This window comes from Heterocephalus glaber, unplaced genomic scaffold (assembly GCF_053883595.1).
Source record: "Heterocephalus glaber isolate CG9 unplaced genomic scaffold, H.glaber_assembly_v1.0 deba00001004, whole genome shotgun sequence".
In the NCBI taxonomy this organism is placed as follows: Eukaryota; Metazoa; Chordata; class Mammalia; order Rodentia; family Bathyergidae; genus Heterocephalus; species Heterocephalus glaber.
In genome coordinates, this window is record NW_028258179.1 from 4,538,462 (window position 1) to 4,554,292 (window position 15,831).

Sequence of the window (15,831 nt, forward strand, 5' to 3'; positions counted from 1 at the left end):
TTTGTCGCTGTCTTTCCCTCTGACCAGTGCTTCGGTCGCATCCCTGAGTTTTGGTAGCACTTGCTTTCATTTCCATGTGTTGCACAGTATTTTCTAATTCTCTTCGTGGTCTTCTCTTTGACCGCTGGGTTATTTCAGAAAGTTTTTTACAGAGCCCTGAGGAGAGGGGTGTCAGTCACTGAGCAAGTTCTCAGGTAAAATAAAGATGAACCTTGTGAAGCCACCACAGTGGCTCTAGGAAATCATCAGAAAGGTCACAGGGATTAGGAGCAGTGTTTCCAGGAGGCTCAAAACCTGTTGATTTTCACGGCTGCAAGCTAGTGGGTGGAGGGGTGGACAGGAAGAGGACAGGTTTAAATATGATATTTCCTGTAGTTACGGACAAGCAGCCACTGAATAAACATTCCCGAGGCTGGGTGTGGTGAATAAACACTTCTCAAGGCAGGTGTGGTGGCGCAAGCCTGTAATCTCAGCACTCTGGGAGGCTGAGGCAGGAGGACTGCAAATTCATGCCCAGACCAGGGAATTAAGAGAGACTCTTGTCTCAGAAGAAATCGTGAAAGGGGCAGGGATGTAGCTCAGTGCAAAGGCCCTAGGTTCAGTCCTTAGTACCACTGAAAAATGAAACAAAATAAGCCCCTCAGATTGTTGCCAGCCTTAGTTAGTTTCCAGAGAAACTTGAAAGTGAAGAAAGTTGATCTTTGACAGTGTTTGCTAGGGTTCTCGTGGCTCTTTGGAGGAGAGCTTAGGAAGTTCTGATTTCATAATTGCTGCTGGCAACCCATCTCTCTTACACCGTCAATAGCACTTTTATTCAGGCTTGAGCTTGTATTACTATGAAACAGACATTTGGAAAATATCAGTTTACCAAATTGTGCAGTTCTTCCAGATGTTGATACACTTCATTACAACCATCCAGAATAATTGCATTTGTTGATATCACCACCAGTCTCATCAGGAAAGTCCTTAGGTATTGGGAAGTTATCAGGTTAACAATGGGAATTAGGAGACTTCAGAATTCCTGATTTCTCTTGAAGGTTTACATGTTAGTATTGCTCACAAATACTATCAGTTGCTTCCTTGACACGATAAGCTCACTCATTCATTTTTGAGAAACTGTGTCACACGCCTGGGTCTGAGTATATAGCCAGAGTTTGTCAATCTTTTTTTTTTTTTTAAACAAGGTCTCGATCTGTAGCCCAGGCTGGCCTTGAACACAGGGTGATCCTCCTGCCTCAGCCTCCTGAGTGCTGGGATCACAGGCATGTAGCACCAGGCCCAGCTCAGTTTCAGTCTTTCTTACAAGTAGAACTGGTGTTCCTTAAAGGGGTTGGTTCACCCCAACATGGCACTGTAGCAGGGCAGAAGTGCTTTATCTGTCTGTCCGAGCTTGTGGCACTGGACATTAGAAAGGTGGGCTGCAGGGGCATCCTCCAGTCAGGCCCTCCTGCTGCCTCAAGGAAATGTGTAAATGAAGCTCTGCCCGTCCACTGCCATCCGCCTGTGTTACCAGTGGCTTCACCCATGGCTGGGTTTGTAACCTGTGCAAATGTCAGTGGCAAGGTTGTCCAGGGCAAACCAGGAAAGTCAAAGAAGGAATCCAGCACGAATTCATCACTGCACCTGGGTGTTGTTCCAAGTGTGTACACAGGAGCCCTGGATGGTCAGTCTCTGTTAATCCGGAACGAACACAAGCGAAACAGTGAGTCCCACACCATTCTGTAGGTGCGACTCCGGCTCCATGCTCCTGTCTGCACCGTCTGTGACTCAGCAGGCTGTCATCTCACTGAAAGGCGGTGTTAACTTCGATGTCCCCGGCGCCCTTCCATCTGGTGCTGTCAGCCCCATGGGACCCATGTGTCTGCTTCTGTGGCCAAATCAATACCGTGACTCCCATGCAGATTTCTTCAGGGTCTAGAGTTTAAGCATTTTTATGGAGGTGGATACTTTTAGATTCACAGAGAAAACATGACAGAGAATTCCTGCACACCCGTGTGTAACTCAGGTGCTTTTAAATTTCTACTTTGGGAAGTTTTAACATTTTTTTCACTTTTTTTTTTTACTTTTAAAGAACTCGTCACATCTTGTTTCAATATTCAAATCCTTTTTTGTTGAACTCCAAAGGGTCACTCTCAAAATTACATTCCAGTTTAACTGATGATACTACTCAAATATGACCTATTGTGTAAGTTACAATAAGATAAATTATTGACATCTATAAACATCATGAAGAACTTTCACATGTTTTTATATTTTATTTGCAGTTTGTCACCCAGGTCCTTTGGAATAGATCCCTCCCTTCCGTGAACTAGACTCTCCTCCCAACCCCACAACTATCTGGGATTTTCACTGGGATTGGAGTGACTCTGTAGATCATTAAAAAATTTTATTAATCCATATTTGCAGTACACAGTGATTACATTCATTGTGGGTTGGTATATGTTCATAACACATTTTATTTCTTTTTACTTTCCTTTCCCTTCCTCTGCCTGCCCTCTCCTTGCATCTCTTGGGCCCTTCCCAATTACAAAAGATCTATCTTCCTGTTTCTATAGATCACTATGGGGAGAACTGATTATATATATTTGTTTGGTTTTTTGAGACAGGGTCTCACTGTGCAGTCCAGGCTGGCCTTGAACTCACTATGTAGCCCAGGCTGGCCTCAAACTCACAGCGATCCTCCTGCCTCAGCCTCTCAAGGAGCTGGGATTGCAGGTGTGTAGGTGTGTGTCACCATGCCCAGCTACTGATACCCTTTATTAAGAGTGTTCCATTCTGTGATCATAGTATGTACCCTTTAAGGTCTTTTCTATGCTGTGCTTCAAATCTAACTTAAATACGAAGTACATATGACTCAAATCACTGCTGTTCACCTTCTTTCATATCCAAAATGATCCAAGGAATGATTAATTAAAATGTGAGTGAATTCAGATGTGAGTCATTAGAAGGGACTCATCCGTGGAGTGGGGACAGTGTAGTGGCCAAGCGAGTGCTTCTTTAAGAACTCAAGCCTAGATGTGGCCGAGTGTAGCTGTGCCGGGTGGGTGCCGTGATGGGATTATAAGGAAACAGGCTGGAAGGACGCTGAGTCCCAGAAGAGGACTAAGTAAAAGAGGGATGAGCACCCTGGAATAGTACAGGCCAATGGGACCTCGACAATCTTCCAAGTGGCAGTGAAGAACCTGGGTAAGGAGACAATAAAAAATGACAAGGCCGGGTGTGGTGGAGCACGCCTGTGATCCCAGCACTCAGGGAGGCTGAGGCGGGAGGATTGCCATGAGTCCAAGGCTAGTGTGGGCTACATGTGAGTTCAAGGTCAGCCCCAACGACATAGTGAGATGCTGTCTCAAAAAAAAAAAAATTGGGGTCGGGGATTTAGCTCAGTGGTTCCACCACCTTCCTCGCAAGCGCAAGGTCCCGAGTTCGACCCCCAGTACCCCAAAAAAAGACATACACGAGGACAGGTGTCCACCCAGAAGAGGCCCTGGCAGTGTGTCCTGAATATCTGGGGTAGTGACGGTGCTGAAGACAGAGCAGGAGGCTGGTGGTGCCGGGGGCCCCTCCGGTCTTGGCCCTATCTGCAGATGGGCTGGGTGCGTGGCGGGGCAGAGCAGGGAGGTCGAGGCTGCAGCCTCAGCTCCGGCCCCACCCGTCCTGGCCTTCCACCTATCCCTGAGTCCTTCCCACACCACCTGGACTGTCTGGAGCAGCTGCTCCATCCATCCTGCCCAGAGCACCCATTCCTCTAGCCCTGGTGACAGCCGCAGGGTTGAAGTCCCAAGTTCAGGGGCTGTGTGACCCGTGTTCACGTTGCTTCTGCCCCGCCATTCCCCCCACCCGACACACACTGGCACGGGGTGTGGAGCTTCTCCGTGGGGAGACGATGGCCACGCCCAGGGAGGCGGAGCCTGGCCCTACCTTGCCTGTCCCTCAGCCCTCTGCAGAAACCTCAGACCCAGTAACACCGGAAGGCTTGAGGCTATTTGTTTGCTTGTTTGTTTTAACATATCTCCTAAAGTATCAAGGTAGAAAGCAGAAAACTTGTTCTTTTTAAATTTTTTTCAGATCATTCATCTTCGAGGTAGAGTGATACCCCCTTAGGTAATGTTTACCAACGCATGGCCCCAGGTATGAACATTAGGATGCAAGATCGGCCCCCGGGAGGCAATAGAGCTGACCCCAGTGGCTTCTCCAACGTCCCTGTGGAGTGCCCGGGACATGGAAAGCCCGGGCGAAGGTCATCCCTGGGCTTCATCCTAGTGGTGTCCCTGCAGCCTCAGCCCCACCCCACCCGGCTGTAAGCAGCCACCAGGAGTCCTGGCGACTCTGCACCTGGCGTCCTGGCTCGCTGTGGCCCCGGGGAGGCTTGGACACCATGGAGTGACTTTGAGAAGGCTTCCCGGGGGGGTTAAATGACGGTGGATGAACAGAGAGCAGGAGATGTGGCTGGGAGAGATCCTTCGTGTCCCCATGGCAGGGCACACGGTGCCGCTGGGGCCCCGGGGGAAGCACAGTGTGGCCCAGAGGCAGAGGGAAGCAAGACAGTGTGGCAAGGCCCCGAGCTGTGGCTTCTCGGGCAGGCAGGCCTGGGAGGGGCTGGTCGGTCATCGCAGCAGGCTCTGTGGCTCCGGGCCACCCTACTCGTCAGGCCCTGGCTGCGGGGTGACTGGGGCGGGTGAGCATCGGGCAGGAGCAGGGGCGCCCGGTAAAGAAGGTGGCCGGGGTGCACCTTTCCCTCCTTGTCCCTCTGTCGTCGCTGGCTCCTGGTTCCAGCACTGGCATAACTATGCTGCCTCGGTGCCTGGTCCTGACATTCTCATTGAACCCCTTTGTATCCACCCCAGCTGCTAAGTGCCCAACTCTTTCAAAAGCAACCCTTATGAGGCCCAGGGATTTAGCTCAGTGGTTCTGCCACCTGCCTCGAAAGCGCAAGGACCCGAGTTTGATCCCTGGTACCAAAAATACAGGAACCTGTGTGAAAAACTAAAGGAAGAAGCCAGGTGTGGTGGTGCATGCCTATAATCCCACTCCTCAGGAGGCTGAGGCAGGAGGATGGCAAGCTTAAGCCCAGCCTGGGAAACTTAGCAAAACCCTGTCTTAAAATACACAATTAAAAGGGCTAAGATATAGCTTGGTGTGAAGGTCCTGTATTCAATCCCCAGTACTAGGGGAAAAAATCGAAGGGAAGAAATGTAGCAAATAAAGGGGTGAGAGGGCTGGGGATTTAGCTCAGTGGTTTCACTGCCTGCTGTGCAAGCGCGAGGACTTGAGATTGATCCCCAGTACCAAAAATAATAAGAATAATAAAAATAAAGGGGTGAGAGCCCTGATGCAGACCAAAACTTCAGGCTGAGGGGCACAGGGGTCAAGAGCCCTGGCCTGACCCCAGCCAAGGGCAAGGGTGGGAGACAAAGCCATGGAGGGCGAGGAGTGAGCTGCAGCCACGTTGCAGGGAAGGGAGACCCCGTGGGCTGTGGGAGCCGGGCAGGGAGGGGAGTGGACCGACCTTCATCTTCAGAAGACGAATCTGGCACCAGAGCTGAAGTGAGCTGGAAGCCCGCTCATGACTACACAGTGTTTTCCGGTGCTTCCTATCCGCGGGCTTGGGCCAGGCACTCCCTAGCCAAGCCCCTCTGCCAAGCAGGCCTGTTACCGGCCCTGTCTTCTGCACGAGGAAAGCAGAGTTTAGAGAGGCTCAGAAACTTGCTCAGGCTGGCGTGGTGGTGCACGGCTGTGATCCCATGAGGCTGGAGCAGGAGGATTGCTGCAAGTTCAAAGCCAAACTAGGCTACACAGTGAGCTTTTTTTTTTCTTTTTTCTTTTTTGAGATAAGGTCTTGCTATGCAGTTCAGGCTGGACTCGCACTCCCAGCAATCCTCCTGCTTCAGCCTCCTGAGTGCTGGGAGTACAGGCGTGCGCCACCAGGCCCAGCTACATAGTGAGTTTAAGGCCAGCCTGAACTATATTTATAGTGAGACCCTGTCTCAAAAATGCAAAACAAAAAAGAAGGGAGGAGGGAGGAGGAGAGAAGGAAGAACAAACTTGCTCAGGGTCCAGTGCAGATTGGGCGGGGTGAGATTTAAGCCTATGATGGCAGAGCCTGTTTGTAGACCTCCCTCCTGCTGCAGGTTTAGTGGGGAACTGTGCTGGAGCAGGCCAAGACAGGGAGGCCCCAGGAGGAGGGAACTAACGGGAAGGCTGCTAACCTCCACCCTCGGAAGCTGGGAGAATGGGAAGCCCTGGCCTGAGGGGTGCGTGGGTCCAGATCATGTGTGAGCTGAAAGTGCAGTTTACACGGAGCCAGAGGGATGCCCTGACTGGACCAGAGAATTCAGGGTGTGGAGCCCGCAGCCCCTGACCAGCTTCCCGTGTGGTCCTGTGATCCGGGGCCAAGACACGAGGCTGAGGCTTGGGCTTCCCCTCCCTGCAGACACCTTCACACACAGCCCATGGGTTACTGAGCCACCCACAGCTGCCGCAGGGCCTGCTGGGACTCTGCTGACCTCACCTCACAGCCAGCGTGCTCGGCATGGGACAGGCAACACTTTAATTCCCAGTCACCTAATTGGCTTAGAACCATCTGTCTTAGGTCTGTGTGACTTGCAAGGCTTTTCCATTACCCAGCCAAGTCAGTAAAGAAACCAGTGTTTCCCATTAAGGCTTTTGCTTTTTTCTGGTACTTTTTCAGTTTCTCTGTCCATCTGCTTCCCAGCCCAGCCCTCCAGGAGGCACTGCCCAGGGCTGACTCATGCCTGCTGTCCTCTTTTCCACTCTGGTTTCCATGGAAATAGACGACAGATGCTCAAAACAAGGTGGAGGCACTTAGACGGCTTGGGATGCCTAGGTGTTGACACCCTTTTTGTCCATCATCTGTTTTCATGGAAAAAGGCAGAAAAGGGCCACCGGTGCTCAACAATAAACTTTTTTCTCACTTATCTAATTTTTTTGTTTGTACCGGGGATCAAACTCGGGACCTTCCACTTTCGAGGCAGGTGGCAGAACCACTGAACTAAATCCCCGGCCCTCTCATCTAACTTTTAAAAAATTACACCAAAGCAGTTTATAGCTCTTTCTTGTTATCATAGGTTATTGAACCAATAGTACATTCTATGTGGGATATTTTTCCTCTCTCTCTTTCCTTTTTTTTTTTTTTAGCAGTTCTGGGATTCAACCCAAGGCCTCACAGTGAGCTTCATCCCCACCCCTTTTTATTTTGTATTTTGGTAAAAGCAGAATGAGAGCACTTGCAATAGAAAAAAAACAGAAGCAACATGAAAGTTAACATTTGCTGTGGGGAGCGAGATGCTGCAGAGAAAGGTTCACAGCGTGTCTGCTGCTGACTGGGTGCTGCTTCCGACCCTTACTGTGACCCATTGCTTTTGGCTCCTGTGTGCACTGCCTCAACTGACAAATGCGGCTTGGTTTTGTCCTCCTGAGGCTCTGCTGCCTGGCCCAGCACCTGGGCGTGCCAGGTATTTCCTGGATAACTCACTGGTGGAGTGAATGCCCCAGCCGGATATCATGCAAGAGTGCTTTCCTTTTTTTGTTTTTTTGAGACCAGGACTTGCCCTGTGGCCCAGTCTGGCCTCCAACTCATGATCCTCCTGCCTCAGCCTCCCAAACTAGGATCACAGACATGTGACACCACGCCCGACAGGAGTTCTGATCATTCCTCCTGTAGAGAATCCATCTAGAGGAAGGTGGAGGCATTTAGATGCCTCCAGATGCCTAGGTGTTTATACCCTCTTTGTCCTCGAGGTGAGAACTCAACCGGCACTCGGCTGTGTTCCTCCAGCCCTTGCCCTGTCTCAGAAACGCACGCGGTGGGTCACGAGCTGTGCTTGTGAGGACCCCTCCTGTGCTCAGGGCCAGCATGGGCTTGGCTGATATGGCCACCTCCTACACCCCAGGCCTCAGCCCACGCCTGCCTCTCCTCCCCTGTGAGGTGACCAGGTCCTCTGTGGCTCCACCTGGCCTTGCCTGTGCGGCCGCGCTTGGCCAGGCCCCACTGGAGCCACAGGCCGTGCACTTGGCTGTCAGGGGCTCCTCTGTCCTCCTGATGCTTTGCCAGGCTTTCTGGGCTCGAGAGGGGAGGGGAGGAGCCCCGGGCTCTTGAGGCTGAGACTCTCAGGGCCCCACTCGGACCACATCCTCCTGGCCGGAGTGACAAGGCCACCCAGACCCGGGGGTGGGGGGTGGTGGTGGAAAAACAGACTTCAGCTCCTCGTGGGAGGAGTCACCCGCGAAACCAGGGAAGGGTGCGCTGGCAGACTGGGGAGTGCTCGGCTGTCCCCTGCCCATGGGGCTCAGCTCGGGAGACCACGTCAGAGCTTCACGCCCACACAGACAGGAGCATCTTTCTGCAGGGCAATTGCAGCTGCCCTGGTGCCATCTGTTGAAAAGGCTGTGCATTGATCCACTGAGTCACTCTGCCACATTGCACCTTTGCACAAACAGAATTGGCTGGACATGGTGCCACACACCTGTGATTCCAGCCCTCAGGAGGCTGAGGCAGGAGGATCAGTAGTTAGAGGCCAGCCTGGGATACATAGCAAGACCTTGTCTCAAAAACAAAATTGACCATAAATATAAGGTTTTATTTCTGGACTCTCACTTTTGCTTATTTGATTTGTGCATCTGTCTCATTACTAACGCCACATGATGTTAATTACTGTAGCTTTATAGTAAGCTGCGGAATATGAGTCCTTCAACATTTTTCTTTTCCAAAATTGTTTTAACATTTGTATTTAATGTAGTTATCTATTTGCGGTCTATCCATTTTCTATCTCATCTCTTTGTTCTCTTCTTTCTTGCCTTCTTTTGAAATAAACAAATACATAGCTGGGCATAGTGGTGCACGCCTGTAATCCCAGCACTCAGGAGGCTGAGGCAGGATTGTCACAAGTTGGAATCCAGATTGAACTATGTATTGAGACCCTGTCTCAAAAAACAAATACTGTACATGTTCTGCCACCCTTTTTATTAAAAAATATAATAGCATACCATTTTAATCACTTTCTGGCTATATTTGGCAATTTCTAGCTGTATTTGATTTTTTAAAAAATTGTTTCTAGGGATTGCAATATGCATTTTTTACTTATCATAAACTAGTTTAAGTTAATACTGATTTATTTCTGGTAAAATATAAGAGCTTTACACCAAGGCTGGGCGTGGGATTGCATGCCTGTAGTTTTAGCACTCGGGAGGCTCAGGCCTGAGGGTCGCCAGGGGTTTGAGGCCAGCCTGGACTACATCTTGAGGCCCTGTCTTTTTTTTCCCCCATCAGGACATTGATTTTATTGTACACTCAGTCTTGGATATCTTTGTTGATTTGGAAAGGAAAAATGAAAGGTTACTTCATTGATACGGTTTGGCAGATAAAAAATGCAGGTGCCAATCACACCATACCTGCCTGACAAACACGAGGTCCTGAGTTCGATTCCCTGTACTGGGAGGAAAAAAGAAAAAAGAAATGCGAGGGTAACAGGACCTATGTAAGGATGAGGTAACGATGACCCTTGGCCCTGCTCCTTGGGGCTTAGCCCATAGGTTTATGGCTGAATGAACCCTCCTTTCTCTCTCCCTCTGGGGTCTTCAAGGTGAGCGTGAGAGGCTTTTCCTCTGGGGCTGAATGACTCCCACTTCTCAGGGTCCACCAGGGCCAGGGGGAGGCCTGTAGGAGGGCTCAGCGCAGGAGAGTGGGCTGGTCAGCAGTGGGCTGGATGGGGGCCCAGAGGACCTGCTGAATCAGCAGCTGCCCCAAGGGCTGGAGGGGACACAGCCAAATGTTGTCCAAGACGCCCGCTCGCGGCCTCTGCCTCGTGTCCCGGCCAGGCGAGACCTTGTCTTTAAAAGAAAAACTGTAGAGCAGAGTGACTCCATTTCTGTTCCTCTTTTGTGCTCTTTCTGCCGTAATATGCCTCTATGTCTTTTATTAGCTCAGTGTTATAAATAGTTATAAAGAAATTAAGGGAAAGAGTACACATATTTATATATACATTTGTGAATCTCCACCCACGTTCAATGTGGGTCTGTTAATAGTCTCAGTTGTCTAAAGTCTGGGGTTTGTTTTAGTTCATCTGCCCTGGGTAAGCCTGATCTCACTGCACACCCGAATGGAGGCTTCTCCGGCACGCAGGGCTCACCCTGGGGTCTTGCAGCTGCCACATCAGCGGGTGAAGTCACCTGTGAGCTTTGCTCTCAACAGTTTGATGTGTGAGGTGTGGTTTTTTTGTGTACACCAATCCTTTTTAGCATCCGCAGAACTTCTTGGGCCTGTTGGTTACAGTTTTTCTCCAACTGTGAACGTGTTCAGCCATTTTTCCTGCCCTTTCCTTCCGCTCCTCCTGGAAATCCAGCTACACATGGTTAGAATATTAATATTGCCCAGCGGATCCCTGCGACTTTCTTCACTGTCCTTTAATAACTTCTCTGTTCTTTCAGCTGGATGGCGTCTTCTTTTTTTCAATCCCTCCACCCCAGGCTTTTTATGTTAGAAACCATCAGGTAAGAGGGAGGCGCAGGTGGAAGGTGCGGAGGAGAGCGCTGGGCCTCCCTGCTGAGGTGCAGGAGAGGACAGTGACAGGGCTGGAAAGCAGCAACGTGGCCCAGAGTGACAGCGTCACCCCTGGGTGATGGTGACGGGTGAGGCCTAGCTTTTGTTCTGAGAGGCAGGAAAACTCATAGGGGACTCTAGTCGCTAGGACTTGACCTGAACCTCGGGGCCCAGGGACCGAGCACCCTTACAGCCTTCGAGATCCCCTCGGGGCTCAGCAGGCATCGCCCCACACAGCTTGGGTTTCTCTGAGTGACTCCAGGGAACTGAGCAGTCTCGGCCTTGAGTGAGGTCCAGAGGCGGCCCGGCTGTCGCAGCACCACATGCCTGGACCTAAGGGCTCCTCATCCGGTGAGGAAGTTCGGTGACTCACCCGCCCGATCCCTTTCATTTCCTTTTCTGCTCCATGTCCTTCCTTTCCCGGCTGTTATCCATGTGGCCACCAGACCATCTTCCCAGAGTCCCTAGGATGGACACCTCGGGACACAGTCTCTTCATTTGTAACTCAGGGAACATTTCAAAAGTTCCAGAAAGTGCAAAAGATAAGATAACAGATGGCCCTGGATCTCTCCCGCCCTCCCCAGAATCAGATCAGCCACCGCCCTGAAGTTGGTGATAAATTCCAAGGATTCTGTGCTGTTACTGCTGCTGCTGCTGCTGCTGCTGCTGTTATTGTTGTTTTGAGGCAGGGTCTCACCATGTAGTCCAGGCTGGCTTTGAACCTCATGATGTAACCCAGGCTGATGTGGAACTTACAGGGATCCTCCCACCTCAGCTTCCCCAGTCCTGGGACTACAGGTGTGCGCCACCATGCCCAGTTTGGGATTCTGTACTTTTATAATACCTTTATGATTCCGTGAACAGTGTGCACTATTGCTATAGTTTGTTTGCTTCTTTGTTTTGTGGATGCTGTACCACTGAGCCACAGCCCCAGGTTTTGTTTTATGCCTCTTAACATCAATGGCTTAATAGTATGTAAATCACTTATCAGCTTCATTTTTCATTCAACAGTGTGTGTTACAGCTTTGTTCATACCAGTAAGTACTGCCCCATTCATCCATTTAACTGCTATATAGTTTCTTTCTTTTTTTTTTGGTTCTGGGGATCAAACTCAGGACCTTGTGCTTGCAAGGTGGGTGCCAGAACCACTGAGCTAAGTTCCCAGCCCTTTAACTGCTATATAGTATTCTACTGCAAATATAAACCACATCGTCCTCCTTCCTTTCCTGTACTTTCCTTCGTGTAGCAAAAAGCTTCCTCTTCCATGTTTCCTGTACAAGCGTGTGTATGTGTGTGTGTGTGTGTGTGTGTGTGTGTGTGCGTGCAAGTGCTTTTTTGTAGCTCATGCATGGACATCAAGTCATTGGTTTTATGACATGTTGTCTTCACCATATCCAGCTAAATTGCCCTCCAATGGGCCTAGGCCCATTTCTACTTTACACATTGGCTTTTTGAATGTGTCTGTTCTCATCACCCAGTAAAATCTCACATTGCTTGTGATGACATTCAAAGCCCTGTTGGTCAGGCCCCAGCCTGCTTTTGTATTTCCACACACAGCACTGCTTGGTTTCTTCATAATTGTGACGGACACAACGTGAGACCAGCAAGCTCACCTGTGGCCCATCGGGGACATGATGAACGTTGCTTTCCTTTCCCTCCATCTTGCTGGGTGGTATCCACTCCTTGTCCTTCTGCAGCTGTACAGGAGGGGCTGCTGTGGTCCCTGACGGCCAGCCGGCAGGTCACTAGGTTCCGGGCCACACTCGTCTTGTGTCATGTGTGCCCTTGATTGTGTGCTCTTGATTGCATGCCAGCCGTCCCCAGCCATAGGGAGCAGCCAGGGTGGACTTGCTGGCCCCGAGACCCTAGAAGAGGACGGCTGCATGGCCAGCACTGCTGTGTTGAGTCCGTGGTGGCTGAAGCTAAATGCCAGGACGGGGCAGTGGTCAGGCTGCCTGGCTGGAGTCCTCCGCCCAGCTGTCACCTGCAGGTGGCCGGACTCTCTTGGCATCTGTGTCCTTATCTGCGAATCCTCATTGTGTAGCATGTGGACCCCAGGACTCACTGATGCCCGCAGACTCAGGGTGCAGGGCTGTGTCCCCCAGGTCTGATGCCACCCAAGTCCCCTGGGAGCAGGATCAGAACCAAAGGAGCCTAGGCCAGTGGGGCCAGGACAGAGGCAGGGTGGGAAGGGCTGGAAGAGAAGCCGAGCCCCCGCCCAGAGTGAAAGGCTGGCTGGCCTGGCTGACTTCTCTTAGCGTCCAGCAACGGAGTTTTTCCTGTTTTGTTCTGAGTTTTTTCTGTGACAACTTGGAGGTTCATCAAGCATCGTTATTTCAGAACTTCACAATTTACTGAGTAATTGTTTTGTTTTGTTGTAATACTGGAGGTGGAACTTGGGGCCTTCATCCTTTATTTTCAGAGAGGGTCTCACTAAGTCACTAATTTGCCCAAGCTGAAATCACCATCCTCTGACCTCAGTCTCTCAGAGTGCTAGGGTTACAGCCCTGGACCACCACCCCTGCCTGAAGAACACTTTTTCTTTCTAGCCTCCCTGCTCAGGTGTGAGGACACCCTTTCCATGAGGGGGGTTTGTCTCCAATTCTGGGGTGGTTCAGACACCCCTGACCTGGTCTCTGGCCCTTATGTTCATGTCTGTACCTCTTGTGTCTGCAGAGCTGCTACAGCTTTGGCAGCCTTCACTCAGGTCCTTTTAGGGCCGCAGGTCACCTCCGAGTCTGTGGATTAAATGTTGATAAACCCTGCTTTTCTCGGGACATCTTTGCCGTCATCCTTTTTTTTTTTTTTTTGTAGACGGGGTCTCGCTATGTAATTTAGGCTGCCCTTGAACTCGCTATGTAGCCTAGGCTGGCCACAAACTCGAGGTGATGCTCCTGCTTCAGCCTCTGGAGTCCTGGGATTACAGGTGTGCCACCATGCCCGGTAATCTCCATATTTCTTGCTCTTTTTGCTTAAACTTGAGCAGCTAGAGTGATGCACTGGAAGAAGTAGGGAAGAGGATGTTAGGATCTCTGATTGCTACCATGTGGCCACCTAAGGACCCAGCTGTTGGCCCCTGCTGTGAGCCTGGGATGCCCTTTGCAAACAGGAGGTGACAGCAGAGCAGTCCTCAGGAGTCCACCTGCGGCCTCAGGCCTGGGCACAGAGTGGGGCAGACACCACCGGAGGCCGTCACCGGGAGAGCAGATCCCACCACCCGCCTCCTCACCTCGGGCCACCCTGGCTCCCCCAAGCACAGGGTTCCTGTATTTTCACAAAGAGTGAGGTTTACAATTCCGAACTCTGAGAGGCTGTCTCAGGTTTAAACCGCTCATAGAAGCCCTGTAATTATTTCAAGTGGCCATTACACTGGATACTTTCACTTGTCACCTGTGAAACCACTTGAATGCGTCCCACTCTCTGCTTTATATCTTTGAGAATCTGAGTTTTCAAATGCATTGAGTGGTCAACCTTAGTTTTGTTTTCAGGCCAATTGACTGGAAGCTGGTTGGCCTGCAGTATTATGTATCGAAAGAGTCCAGTTAAGAATCGTGTGGTGTCACAGGATCACAGAGCCGCTGCGGGGAAGCTTCGTATGGGAACATCGACATTCATCTGGGCTCAGGTGCCTTTTTATGAGCCATGCTTAATTCCTGAGTAATCAGTTATCACCGAGCTCTCTGTAGGTAACCCGATGCACTCTGCCAAGCACATAAAGGCCAGTAATTTTAGTAAAATTCCTCCAACAATGGTATTTCAGACGCACCCTAATGAGGCATGTATTCACAGAGCAGTTCCTTGTCTGTCACTCTTCACAGAGTAGAGTCCAGTGTCATGTGGTCTCCTTTGGCATTTGTGAGCCACCCAAAGAAGTCCCTGAAGGGTCGGAGGGGACTACAGGGAGCTCGGGCTTCTGTTTGTTTGCTTGTTTGTTTGTTTGTTTTGAGACAGGGTCTGTGTAGCCCAGGCTGGCCTTGAACCGTGGCTATCCTCCTGCCTCAGCCTTGTGAATGCTGGGATTACAGTAGCGCACCGCTATGCCTAACTGTAAAGTACTTTTCATTTTTAAGGAAAGCTTTAACTTTTTAAATTAAAAAAACATTGAGTAGGTACATATTTAAGCGCATCTCTTGCTCATTGCTCAGTCCATCCACCCTCGGGGCTCCGAGGCCTGCCCGGATGTATAGGGTGATTTGCAAGTGAATGGCTCCTACACATGTTCTCGCTGTCGGGGAAGAAACATCGGGTCAGCCATTTCTCCTCCTCTCCAGGTGGAATGTGGGGTTTGCTGTGTTCCTCCGCGGCTCGTGTTCCCTCCTGGCGGGGAAGTGGCATGTCACCAATACCTGGGCGGACCTGTGATTCACATGCCCGTTTCCAGGCAGGGCTCCGAGGTCCGTTCCCCGGGGACCGCGGAAACCCTAGCCGCACTGGCCCCCAGCTCACTCCACCCGCCCGGTTCCCAAGGAGCTGCGCGCACACTGTCCGTCCCCGACGCACGCTGCCCGAGCGCGGAGATGTGGCTATTTTGTAAACTGCCGGGGCCTCCTGCGGACGCCCAGCGCTGACCTCGGGGTAGTGTTGCCTTTGGGGAACTCTGAGTGGTATTTTGGGACACGGGGCCGCTACCGCTTGGCAGCCACCCTCGCTGTGAAGCCTAAGACCAGGACGTAGCTCACAGTGGACCGGGCCCCTGCGGTCTGGCCAGGACAAGAGTGGGTTCTCCGGGGACACCCGGATGGGCCCTTCCCTCCCTGTGTCCTGTTGAGCAGTCTCAGCAGGCGCCAGGGAGCGCGGGTGCCCAGTAGAGCCGGCGGGCAAGCGTCGGGAGCCCGGCACCGAGGGGCTGGCCAGGCTCCTGGACTGCCCCCTGGGCTCTTCGCTTCTTGAGCTTCTGTTTCCCTCGAGAACAGGCTCAATAAAAGGCATCTGCACCGAGGCAGTGTAGTGGCCGCCGGGCCAGCGCTGTGGAGATATGTGGCCCCTGATGGGTCCATACCAAGCGAGCTCAGGAAGTGTTCCTGAGACAGCTGGGTGAGGGTGACTCTCAGCCGCCTCCCCGGAGGAAGTGGTGCTGATTGCCGTCGAAGGCCCTAGGCGGACCTGGGGCAAGGCTCTTAGCTAAGTATAATGTCTGACTGGATTTTCTGTGACTGCTTTTTAGCAAGTACACCTCTTTTCTTATTTTTGTGACAGTTTTTGTCATTTTGGTTATTGAATTTTTTTACATGCTTTTTTTGGGGGGGGGTACCGGGGATCGAACTCCAGACCTTGCG

General features: G+C 51.2%; 1 protein-coding gene across 22 annotated transcripts in view; it reads left to right on the forward strand.

The window, feature by feature from the left end:
- Armc9 (armadillo repeat containing 9) overlaps positions 1–15,831 on the forward strand; it is a 102,766-nt gene that overhangs the window by 64,065 nt on the left and 22,870 nt on the right. The window contains exon 20 of one of the 22 annotated variants that reach the window (XR_015450576.1): positions 14,044–14,180. The exons of 19 other annotated variants lie outside the window; for them this stretch is intronic. Coding sequence is in view for 2 of the 3 variants with exons in the window: in XM_021246982.2 (XP_021102641.1) it covers positions 2,265–2,312 (48 nt within the window). In the remaining variant the exon portion in view is untranslated. 2 more of the 22 variants (XM_087209401.1, XM_021246982.2) reach the window with 2 other exon arrangements.